Raw genomic sequence first — 12174 nt, forward strand, 5'->3', positions numbered from 1 at the left:
TATGCAGTAGAGCATCCCACTTCTGACACCAATCCTATCCTAGTTCCTCTCTCACTCATCCTCACTCACACACAAAATAGAGGACACTTCTGACACCAATCCTATCCTAGTTCCTCTCTCACTCATCCTCACTCACACACAAAATAGAGGAGTGATCAGTTCCTACAACCTAAATCGTATAATTGCATGGCTGCTAAAATATTGCCCAATTCGTCATTGAACCACTGGAGAACTAATCCAAATTTGTATCTTACCCACATAAAAAGTAAACAGTTTTGCTATGATACTTAGTTTCAACTGTATGAGAAGCAGTTATTTTTGTCCACTGATCTCTTAGGGCTGTCTGTTGGCTGTGGGCTTCAATTCTACAGAAGTATTTTCTTATTTCTAAAATGAGGTTAATAGCTATCACAGGTGCACCTTACTATTTTATACCATATAATATCAATGCACTTCTATTAATCTCTTACTGATCAGTTCCACAGGCTCACCTAGTTGAGAACGTTCCTCACAACGTTCCTCACTCGTTGCCTAGAACCAACAGGCTCACCTAATTGAGAGTGCTCCTCAGAATCTCCCACACTAGTCTTGTTGCCTAAGGCCCACCAGTTGCTACTGGCTTTTTACAGAAATAATTGCTTTCAAGAAAAAACAATCTCACCTCTATAGTCTATGTTCAGGTACACACCTGCTGACGCGTCCTACTTGGATCTTAGGCGGGTTCCATCTGCTCACTCTTGGAGTGTGGTTTGCTCTGAGTACCCAATGAGGGTTACTCCTGTGCAGTTTACCCAGGTCCTCAGGAGCAGACAGCAGATGAAGGTCAGCATCCCATCCTCGTTGACAAGAATGTCGTGGAAGTGCTAAAGAATCAGGAGAGACTTAGATAATTCTTCAAGCAATCATACTTGAATATCAATTCATTATCGCAATAATGTCATACCCACAGAAACTGGGGAACGTAACAGTATGACAATTGAGTACTTTTTCCACCTCTGTCCACACAGCTGTGCCCTTGGAAGATAGTAGAAGACAGAATGGACCGAAATACTGTGGTCACTCTCAGAGACTCTTGACTGTGTGACTAAGTTGAACAGAAGCAGAGTGGAAAAATATCAGCTCTTTCTTACAAGACCTTCAAACAGGCAGTGGAAATATACAGGTTTAAGGTTCCTACAGCGCATGTGCATAACAAAGTTTAGCATTAAGAACTATTAAAGTAATTCTTCATTACATTGTCTTTGCTATACAAGCTTAAAGAGGTTATACAGGATTTTTCCCTCACACTGTTGGAGGAGCGATTGGAAAGGTAGGAGGGACATCCCAGCTTCAAGTGGTTTCAGATTTCACATCCTATGTCACACCGGCGCAAAAAAAGTATACTACTCTGTCCGTGGTGAACAAAATAAAGAAAATCATTTAGGCTCTTGAAATGCATCTGTGCATTGGTAGATGTGCTATACTAAACAGTTATTACACTGCTATAGACTTTCATTACACTATTATTGACTTTTCTAAACACGTATTACTTTTCCTTTTTTTAATTGAGCCTTTATTTAACTAAGCCAGTCAGTTAAGAACAAATTATTATTTACAATGATGGCCTACCCCGGCCAAACCCTAACCATGCTGGGCCAATTGTGCGCCGCCCTATGGTACTCCCAATCACGGCCGGTTGTGATACAGCCTGAAATCGAACCAGGGTCTGTAGTGACACCTCTAGCACTGAGATGCAGTGCCTTAGACCGCTGCTCCAGTCGAGAGCAAATTCTTACATTGCTACAGTACATTGTTAAAACAATAGACCTACATTGTGAAGAGTGGGTGCAATCATAAATGGTTTGCATTAGCACGGGAGCTGAAGGGGACCAGTTGTCCATATGAAATAAGTTACTAGAGACAGAAAAAGCATAAGTCACAGACACAGACAAAAAAAAATGTTTTATATTTTTTATTCATAATACAAAATTCAACTTACATTGCTACAAAGAAATACATATAATGACGCTAATCTTCATGGTATGACAACATTGTCTCATGTCAGATATCGCAATGGCCATCTGCACTGATCTGTCTGATAACTCACAGACACTCATGGATAGCTTAAAAGAAGTCTGGCTACAATATGCTGTCCTAACATTCTAAAATCTTACCAAGACGACATCGTCAAAAGAGAGCTAATCTTACCTAAAACTATAAACCTGTAGCTAATGTTGATATTTTTTTCATGCGCAAGTCTTCACTACTTAATTCTACATCTAGCTAAGGTGTTTTGTGGTTTTAGAATCAGTTTTTATGAAATTCGAAATGTGCCCGAAAATTTGCTAGCTAGCTAAGGTTAACATATGCAATCGCTGGCTGAACCAGTTTCAAATCAATCCAGAATTACGCAAAATGCCAGTTCACACATTCAATGATTAATACTCCCTCTAGCTAGCTAGTGTAGTGAAATTGTAGCTAATAGAACAAATTGGTTTTCATGATAAGGCAGTTAGTTTCTATTCTGCTGTGATTGAGTTCTGCATCACACAGCTATCCAGATATCTGCGCTAGCTGCGACGTTATGGTGTTGGCCAAATGTTACAAAGTAGTGAGGCGCAGTGCCAGCTGTCAGAATCAGATACATGCTGATTTCTGAGAACAGTTCCATAACGTTGGTGCTGCTGTACAACTTCATCAACAAGCTGGCAAGTTAGCTACCGTAATGGCCATTCAAACAAGCTCACACTCGGCTGCTAGCAGGTGCAAGTTTGCTCAGTTGATCGAGCATGGTTTGCCATAGTAACCACTAGCCAGTGAGGATTGCTGCGGAAAGTGGAGTAATTTTCAGAATAAAGCCCCACAGCGGAGGTGTCATAATACCCATAAAACCTAGCCGTCCACCATTCACTTTTCCCATAGGGGATTTTAGAAACACTTAAAATAAGGGCTGTGTTCTGTGCAGGCTTACCCTGGCGTGACGTTTGGATAACCATGTAAATATCTCAGTCACCTCAGACAAGGTGACTTTTATCAATATATTCTGCTTTATTTACTCACAGATTCGAAAATGCCTGTTGGATGACTGTGCATTCTGACTGAGTGACAGCAAATGTGGCTGCCCTCTGCCACACACACACCACTCGGCGCGCTGCTCTTAATCTGCAGGGTTTTTTTGCAGTGAGAATGTGCAGACAGGTATTTTCCCCCCAACATCTATTTAAGCATATTAAAACACTTCCCTTTTTTGATCAGGAGTATCATTCGATCCGACTAACAACAGTCAATTTATGGATATGATTACGAATACGAGTATGGCCATGTAGGCACACCCCTAGTCCTGCAGCACCGCCTGAAAAATCTGAAATTAATACAAATAAATCCTAGCCAGGCATTCAGACGTCGACACAGCAAGTCCAGGAGAGAAAGAGTGAGAGAGAGGCGCTCGAACACTGGTTGCGACACTGTGTCCCAGTTAACAGGTAGCCCTGGATTGGGCCAATCAATATGAAAATGTTATCCTCAAAACATTTTTAAATCATGTTCTTTTAAGAGTTGACAATAGTAAAAAAAAAAAAAAAAAAAAAAACGTTAATACGTCGAGCAACAGTGTTGGTATTGTATTGTTATTGTTGTTTTTTACAGGGGACTATAATTAAAAACAAAAACAAAAAATTATATATATATATATACACAGTAAATCGATCTTTGTTAAATTATTTAAATAATGTATTGTTTGTATTTTCAATAAATGTATGTCTAAGCTACTTTAAACTATATACTTTTTACAATTTTAAATCAGAAAAACGTCCAGAAAACAGTCAAGTAACATTTTGTCAGGGGGACTTTTATTTGCAGTATGATCACGTGGCCGAGGTTCACAACGCTCGGACTTTCCTCATCACATTGGGAACTGGATATTATCATGGGCGAGATGTTTCTCAGTTGTTCTGAAACCTTTCCCGTTGACATTGTAAGGTTACGACCGTCTTCATCGTCAACGTGTCTGTTGTAAGCGACGTGGGGGCGTTATATCTGGTAAAATTGAAACGAAATTGTACATGTCAGATGTGTTTTTCATTCAATGACCATTGTTGTCGTTACAGCACCATAATCGCTCGCTGGAGCTTGATATGGCTGCCTATCTGCTTCATAATGCATTTGAAATAGTATGTCAGGCATTATAATTTATTTGTCCAACAAAACTGCTTTTGGTGATGATGCTCAGGAAGAACAGCCGCGCGCTATTCTATTTTACTCGCTGTGTCCATCACCGGTCTACACCGGTTGATCCAGCGCAACATTCACAGCCATTACATTGCATAACGGATTGCGCATAGAGTGAGATAATCCCAGGCAGCAACGCTCACATGCATTGCATTTTATTTGTTACATTTGAATTACGTAAATCGATGACAGTTGTTGTTAACTTGCATTGAGAATTATAAATGGTTACAGATGATCCCAATGAACGTGTGCCATATGCAGGGACATTAGTGTTTATATAGGTAGCCATTGTATTAAGTACGAGTTCCCACACACAGTTTGCGGTATACTGTGCTGTATACCTTTGGATGATGATGATGACGATGATAATGGGTAGTGTCAGCTATTATCTGCTCTAGAAGCTCTTGTTGTTCTGAACATGGCCAGAGAGTGCCTCAGCCAAAGACCCGCCTGTCTGTCATGTCTTCTGCTGATTGCTGTATTTTGGTTCCTTTTCAGCTTCACAGGGCTGTGCTCCTTTGCGTCTCCCACAATGCTTTGTCAGCAGGCCTTACTGTCTGAGAGTGAGCCAGATAATAAACCCAGCCTATTGTAGCGGTCATTACCTCTATTCAGCACTACACACACGCGGTAAGCATGGGCAAGCCTCTGCCTCTGTTATCTAACCTAACCTACATTTCAGGTTGTATTTGTCAGTAAAGACTTTGTCCTCCCTGACACAGATGACTCCAGATTGCTTTCTCAAATAGCACCCGGGAGAATAGAACACCAGAACAGAGCAGAACACCATATCAGCTGTCAAGCAGTGAAACATTGACTCACCTGAGCAGCGCAATGTTGTCAATAAACAAACTGTTGCCATTGTTTTAACTACGGTTGCTTACAGTCTTTGGCCACCCGCTCAAGCATGCAACTGGAAGTTTTGTCCTTTTCCCCATGGTTATCTGAATCACTCACATCTAAGTAGTGCATGTTCATATTGCATACATCATTTTGATTATGACATTCTTTCTCTGAGGTGAGCATGTACACTGTACATTTCATTATGAATAGCCTAAAATGACCACAAAATAGGTTGTTCTGGGTTGATAAAATTAGATACAGGTATTCAAAATAGTCTCTTTATCCCTTCAAGGTCCAGTCCAATCTTTTGTCCGGTTGGATTAATCTGAACAATAACCCATTGTGAGCCATAACAGAGACAGCCTTCTGCAACAATGTCCAGGTCAGGAGATATACCAGGTAAGGATGGGGGGCAGTAAGAGTGGGCATTACAGTGTTGTGTACTTGTTTAAAATGGTGATGGTATACTGTATGGAAACTGCTTCCAATATGCTTCCAACACCTATAGAGTGGCAAGATACACTGATCATCATTTTATGTATTTTGAGCAGATTTTAAGTTATTTTAGACAGTGTTTTAATGCTTGAACACTCCCTCCTCAGCCCTGGAGTCTGGGACCCCAGAGGGGCTCCTGGGAGGCATGTCCCTGCCCATTGGCATGACCCGCCGTGCCATGAGCTATGATGACAACATGGAGGCGCCCATGTCGCCCCCTCCCTCTGACATCAACATCAACAACCTATGGGGGAGGAGGCCCGTGGTACCAGACAAGAGGTTCAGTCATCTGGCCGAGGTAGATATCACACACAATGTTCCACTGATCTATAGCCTCACGTAGTTAAGACAGTGATCCGTGTTCGTCCGTATTCATAAAGCGTCTCAGAGTAGAAGTGTCGATCTAGAATCATGTCCCCCTCTGTCCATGTAATGTTATTCATAATGATCTAAAAGACTAAACTGATCCTAGATCAGCCCTCATACTCCAACACACTTTATGGATATGATCCCAGGTGTTTCTATTCATACAAATGTTCCTCTAGCTGCCTGTGTGATCCATGTTTATTTTTTTTATCTCTTGTTTTAAAGGAGGATGAATCTGGAAATGCCCTGACCCATGCTGCCACGTTTGACGCTGGCCTCAGGCCACATATGCCAGTAGTGGTGAAAGCCAAAGCCTCCTCCATCATTATGAACTCTCTGATGACCAGTAAGACTCTTCACTGTGACAATGAATGATGATTACTGTATTATCAACGTGAGCTCATCCAATCCTGTTGCTCGTTAATGGAACACTGATTAGGGTGGGGTATATAGAGTACTAGTCAAAAGTTTGGAGACACCTACTCGTTCCAGGGTTTTTCTTATTTTGACTATATCCTACATTATTAATACATATTATGTCCTCTGTGTTTTTCCAGAGCAAACCCAGGACAGCATGTACAGGTTTGAGCAGCAGGCTGGGCTGAGAGACACTGTCTACACGCCCCACAAGGGCCTCACTTCTGAGGAGACCCGCCACCACCACCGCATGCCAGAGTCATTCCATGTGAGTCTTTATTTTATCGCTTACTGTGGCCCTACTTTATTATCTGGAGTCTGATAATTATGAACTGAAAAATATGAATCATATTTTATGAATCATATTTTATAAATTGTATTATTCTTGATGATTGGTTTGGTAAAGCATCAACAGTGTAATCAATGAATGCTCCAAATCTCAATTAGCAATCTACAGTATGTCAAAGAGGAGTGATTATTGAGATTTAACTGTTAATAATATTCATCATACTATATACTTTTTTCCCTTTTGTTGTATTGCCTGTAGAAAATGAATATTCAAAGTATGGACATGGGAGCAGGACATAAGGGAGGACATGAGGACAAGCAAACATCATCTGCTCAGTCCACCCCAAATAGCACTCCTCAGAGCTCACCCAAACAGAAACGCAGGTAAGTGCAACCATGTCATCATTACCAGCTGTTTATGGAACATGCTGTACTTTGACCCTGAACACCAAATACACGTGCCCTTGCCCACGTTATCTATATGAGCATGAATATGATGCCTGTTCAGTGGCCACTGTAAAGTGGTTGACCGTCTGGCATTTCTCTGTGTTCCTGGCAGGGGCTGGTTCACCAGCCAGAGCACAACTGTCACTAGCTCAGACCTCAGTACCAGCTCTAATACCAGTATGGACATGGGTGCTGGTGAGGGGGGAGGAGCAGTCGAACGCTGGGGTGTCTTTGGACCACGTCTGGTGGTCCAGAAATCCACTACCGACACCGGTGCGGACCACACAAACACAGGTAAATGGGATTTGGGGAGGGTGATATTTAACATGTTTTCGTTTGGTAATGGTGTTCCTCTAAACCAGGGGTCCTTCAACTTTTCCTGTGACCCAAATCGTCCTCCAACAACTCAAATTAAGAAGAAATAGTGTGTGATTATAGATGTATTCTCCGAATTTGCGATCCATCTCTCACATGCCCAGGGCCCACTTTGGATCCCGACCCATAGTTTTAGAAACCTTGTTTAGCTGTAATCCAGTTTATAGGTTGGCTCAATGTTCTTTGATGTGAATTACACATGAATACAATTGTTTTTACATGGTTGTGTACTACATCAGTACACTTTATTTTCTTTGTGTACCAGATATCCTTATCTGTGTTGCCTTGACGCTTTTAACAAATTATCAATTTATCAGGTGTTTATAGAGTCAATGAAAAGTTTTGATCATATACAGTCACTTCCAAAGTTATTGGCATCCTTGATCAAGATGAGAAAAAACGACTATAAAATAAATAATACAAATACTATTCCAAAAACATGGACAACTGTATTATTTTATACTAATGCAATTGTTTAGATAGATTTTGATTAAATAGTTGTTTTTTTAAATCTCAAAATGGTAGGTTTGAAAATTATTGTCACCCCTGTTTTCAATACTCCAGCAACCTCCCCTGGCAGGACAGTGACACTGATCCTTTTTCTGAAATGTTTTATGAGATTAGAGCTCACATCCTTGATATCCTTCGTCTGTGCTTATGGACTGCCCTCTTCAATTCAAACCACAGGTTTTCAATGAGTATAAGTCCGGAAACTAAGATGGCCATTGCAAATTGTTGATTTTGTGGTCAATTAACCATTTCTATGTGGATGTGATGTGTGCTTGGAATCATTGACTTGTTGGAAGATATACTTGCTCCCAAGTTTCTGCCTCCTGGGAGAGGCAACCAGGTTTTTGGCTAGTCCTGTTTACTGGTTCATGATGCTGTTGACCTTAGCAAGTGCCCCAGGAACAGTGGATGCAAAACAGGCCTGTAACATAAATGATCCACCTCCATGTTTGACCTGCGCTCCTTTTCTGCACATGCATTGTTCTTTCAATGCCGAACCCACCGCTGGTGTGTGTGGCCATAGAGCTCTATTTTCGTCTCATCTGACCATAGCTCCTGGTTCCAATAAAATCAAATTGAATTTGTCACATGCACTGAATACAACAGGTGTATACCTTACAGTGAAATGCTTACAAGCCCTTAACTTTAACCAACAATGCAGTTTTAAGAAAAATAAGTGTTTAGAAAGTATTTACTAAAATAAACTGAAGTAAAAAATAAATAATTCAAAAAAACCTCTAAATACATTTTTAAAAAGAATAATAAAATAACAGTAGCGAGGCTATATACAGGGGGTACCGGTACCGAGTCAATGTGCGGGGGCACAGGTTAGTCAAGGTAATTGAGGTAATATGTACAGTACCAGTCAAAAGTTTGGGCACAGCTGCTCATTCAAGGGTTTAGCTTTATTTTTACTATTTTCTACATTGTAGAATAATAGTGAAGACATCAAAACTATGAAATAACACATATGGAATCATGTTGTAACCCAAAAAGTGTTAAACAAATACAATTGATTTTATATTTTATATTCTTCAAAGTAGCTACTCTTTGCCTTGATGACAGCTTTGCACACTCTTGGCATTCTCTCAACCAGCTTCAACTGGAATGCTTTTCCAACAGTCTTGAAGGAGTTCCCACATATGCTGAGCACTTGTTGGCTGCTTTTCCTTCACTCTGCGGTCCAACTCATCCCAAACCATCTCATTTGGGTTGAGGTGGGGTGATTGTGGAGGCTAGGTCATCAGATGTAGCTCTCCATCACTCTCCTTCTTGGTCAAATAGCCCTTACACAGACTGGAGGTGTTTTGGGTCATTGTCCTGTAGTCCCAATAAGTGCAAATCAGATGGGATGGCGTATCGCTGCAGAATGCTGTGGTAGCCATGCTGGTTAAGTGTGCCTTGAATTCAAAATAAATCATAGTGTCACCATCACCATTATTATTATTTTTTACCCATTGCCTGATTTTATGAAGGTCAACAACCATTTGTCTCTTTTTGTTTGTGAGTTCTTTGCCTTTTCAAATGGCAATGGATGACAAATTGATTTTTAAATGCGTTTTATCTCATTTTTATACCCCAGTGAAACAGGAAGCCATAGAAGGTCACAATACATTTTCTCTGAGATTAATTTTAAAAAGTTGAACGTTAATGCCGATTTCATTTTGTTTGATTTAATCGATACGATTCTTTAGGGGTGGCAATCATTTTGAAATCTGTTGTTTTTAGATAAAGTTTTACTTTTTAAACAAAATCTCTTTCTCTTAGCAATTGTATTAGTATGAAATAATAGCATTTCCCAATTTTTCTGAGCTTACAACAGCTCAGTATTTATTATTTATTTTAATAAGTCTTTCACTTATCTTTATCAAGGGTGTCAATAATTTTGGAGGCGACCTACAGTTATTGCTCCTACTTAAGATAAGTCCTGTGTTTTTTTTCTCCAGGGGGTTTTGCTCTCCAGTCGTACCGCGGGGCCCAGAAGCCCACCCCCATGGAGGTGATGAAGGCCCAGGCCACTCGGTTGGCTGATGACCCTGCTGTCGACAAACAGGCCCCACCCAAGATGGAGATCCCCACCATGGAGGGCAGTAGACGGTCAGCCCGGCCGCACAAACTCAAACCTCGAGACATGAACATCCTCACTCCCTCAGGTTTCTAAGAGGTACCATGTCATCACTACTCCCTAATGTTGTACTTGGTCAAGTTGTCGTAGCTGGTCTACCCTCTTTCCTCTCCTGACTTTCATGATCTGAAATGAGGTCCCTTTAATGTATGTGACTGAATCTGACAATCTTCACAATTTCCAAAAAGAAAAGCATCCTGTTGTGTTTGATACTATAGTATTTGGTTTAGAAGTTTTCCTCCCTTGCACTAAAATAGTTTTTTTTTTTTTTGGTTTCTATTTGTGTGATAAAGTTATTGTGCCATGTTGATTTTGTTTTGCCTCATCCTTTGTCTTGTAAGGGAACTGTGTATTTTTACTTTGTATTTATGGTCCAACTGTGAAAACATTCTGATACATGACAGTGTGCAAATAGTTACTCTCAGTGTTTGATAAAAAAAAATGTAACGGCCACACTGTGTAGTGGTTTGATCATTCTGTTTGCTTGTGAATCTCATTCTCCAGAAGTATCACTAGCTTTTCATTGTCTGCAGATTTATATGCCGATAAGATGTAATGATTCTCATTGTCATGTCTCCCAAGAACTTTGTGGGGATTATTGTTCACCCTCGATGAAGTGTGGTTTTTGTGCATCCGCATTCTTCCTGTCAAGATGACCCTTTTTGAAGTTAAAACGCTGTTAGTAAAACACTGCAGTAGAATATTAATATGACATTTACCAGTGAAGTATGTAATGCTTTGACTATCCCTGTTCAGGTGTTTTTATATTTATTTTTTTAAGTAGAAAAATCATCCATATACATGGCTGTCCATATATATATATGTATGTCTTCTGTGGACTTTGTTGTAAATATCTGAATAAAAATTAATTCTAACAATCAGCTAAATCTGGTTCCATCAACCATCCAGAAACAGTGAACAGTGGAAAGATGGTCAGCACTGCACAGGTTAAAGAACCTGGTGGAGAAGGATGGATTTCCATTGTGATTTAGAAATTGAAGTATTTGGACATTTCATAAGGCAAGATCAGCTACTACTGATTGATAGCAATAGAAACCAGCTGCTATTTCACACTGTGAAGTGATCGTCATTTCTTCAGCAGATATACTAATGATTACCAGTAGATGGCATCTGCTCCTTTGTAACACAATCTCTGAATTGGCTGGATAACTCTCATGGAATGCAACGCTGGGATTTCATTTAAACTGTCTCACCGATATACTGCACTGTGAGATTCCCCCACGTTTACTACTTGTAAATGAAGATGGTGAATATCAATGGCTTAGTTCATGAAAAACATATAGGCTGATATTCCCCCCATTCTTTTCCTCAGCCACCATGGCTTCATTCAAAGCCACCAGTCTCATTGTCACAGGCACAACAGCTCTGTGGGCCACAACAAGAGATATAGGGGAGAAGCCAAGTGTAGTAAAGACAAAAATACATTAGGGACTCTCACTCACCCATATTTCCATTGATTCCCAGTCTTACCATAGCCTATTCTGCAAACTGAAGGCCAGCACTTACTTTTGGGCACCAAACCTTTTTTAATTAATACATTTTAATATATTATGGTGGACGCCTGAGCCTACACAGTGCATTCGGAAGGTATTCAGACCACACAACTTTTTCCACATTTAGTTACTCTAAAATTGAATAAAACATTTTTTTCCCTCATCAATCTACCCACAATGACAAAGCAGAAACAAGTTAAACAAATTTGGCACATTTATTACAAATAAAAAAACTCGAATCACATTTACATAAGTATTCAGACCCTTTACTCAGTACTTTGTTGAAGCACCTTTGGCAGCAATTACAGCCTTGAGTCTTCTTGGGTATGATGCTACAAACTTGGCACACCTGTATTTGGGGAGTTTCCCATTCTTCTCTGCAGATCCTCTCAAGCTCTGTCAGGTTGGATGGGGAGCGTCGCTGCACAGCTATTTTCAGGTCTCTCCAGAGATGTTCGATCAGGTTCAAGTCCAGGCTCTGGCTGGGCCACTCAAGGACATTCAGAGACTTGTCCTGATGCTACTCCTGCCTTGTCTTGGATGTGTGCTTAGAGTTGTTGTCCTGCTGGAAGGTGGACCTTCACCCCA

General features: G+C 40.5%; 1 protein-coding gene across 3 annotated transcripts; it reads left to right on the forward strand.

Annotated features, from left to right (window-relative positions):
• Positions 1 to 3386: 3386 nt before the first annotated feature.
• LOC120057350 (putative monooxygenase p33MONOX) lies at positions 3387 to 10953 on the forward strand. Of its 3 annotated transcripts, XM_039005936.1 has the most exons (10): positions 3858 to 4017; positions 4705 to 4836; positions 4929 to 5224; positions 5342 to 5448; positions 5652 to 5842; positions 6136 to 6256; positions 6468 to 6595; positions 6875 to 6999; positions 7175 to 7356; positions 9894 to 10953. In XM_039005936.1, exons 4-10 carry the CDS (start codon positions 5424 to 5426, stop codon positions 10106 to 10108), a joined length of 987 nt encoding a protein of 328 aa, XP_038861864.1. In that variant the 5' UTR covers positions 3858 to 4017; positions 4705 to 4836; positions 4929 to 5224; positions 5342 to 5423; the 3' UTR covers positions 10109 to 10953. The 3 variants fall into 3 exon arrangements, with proteins under 3 accessions (XP_038861865.1, XP_038861864.1, XP_038861863.1); XM_039005937.1 differs by lacking the exons at positions 3858 to 4017; positions 4929 to 5224 and adding an exon at positions 3387 to 3461; XM_039005935.1 differs by lacking the exon at positions 4929 to 5224 and having other exon boundaries at positions 3859 to 4017.
• Positions 10954 to 12174: the final 1221 nt, after the last annotated feature.

This window comes from Salvelinus namaycush, chromosome 12 (assembly GCF_016432855.1).
Source record: "Salvelinus namaycush isolate Seneca chromosome 12, SaNama_1.0, whole genome shotgun sequence".
NCBI classification, from domain to species: Eukaryota; Metazoa; Chordata; class Actinopteri; order Salmoniformes; family Salmonidae; genus Salvelinus; species Salvelinus namaycush.

What these genes read in the sequence shown, in the direction of transcription:
- LOC120057350 (XM_039005937.1), top strand. Translation starts at nt 5,424, where the DNA reads ATGTCCAGGTCAGGAGATATACCAG. An exon ending in TATGAACTCTCTGATGACCA is followed by an intron (nt 6,257 to 6,467) that starts GTAAGACTCTTC and finishes GTGTTTTTCCAG; the next exon opens with AGCAAACCCAGGACAGCATG. An exon ending in TGCGGACCACACAAACACAG is followed by an intron (nt 7,357 to 9,893) that starts GTAAATGGGATT and finishes TTTTTTCTCCAG; the next exon opens with GGGGTTTTGCTCTCCAGTCG.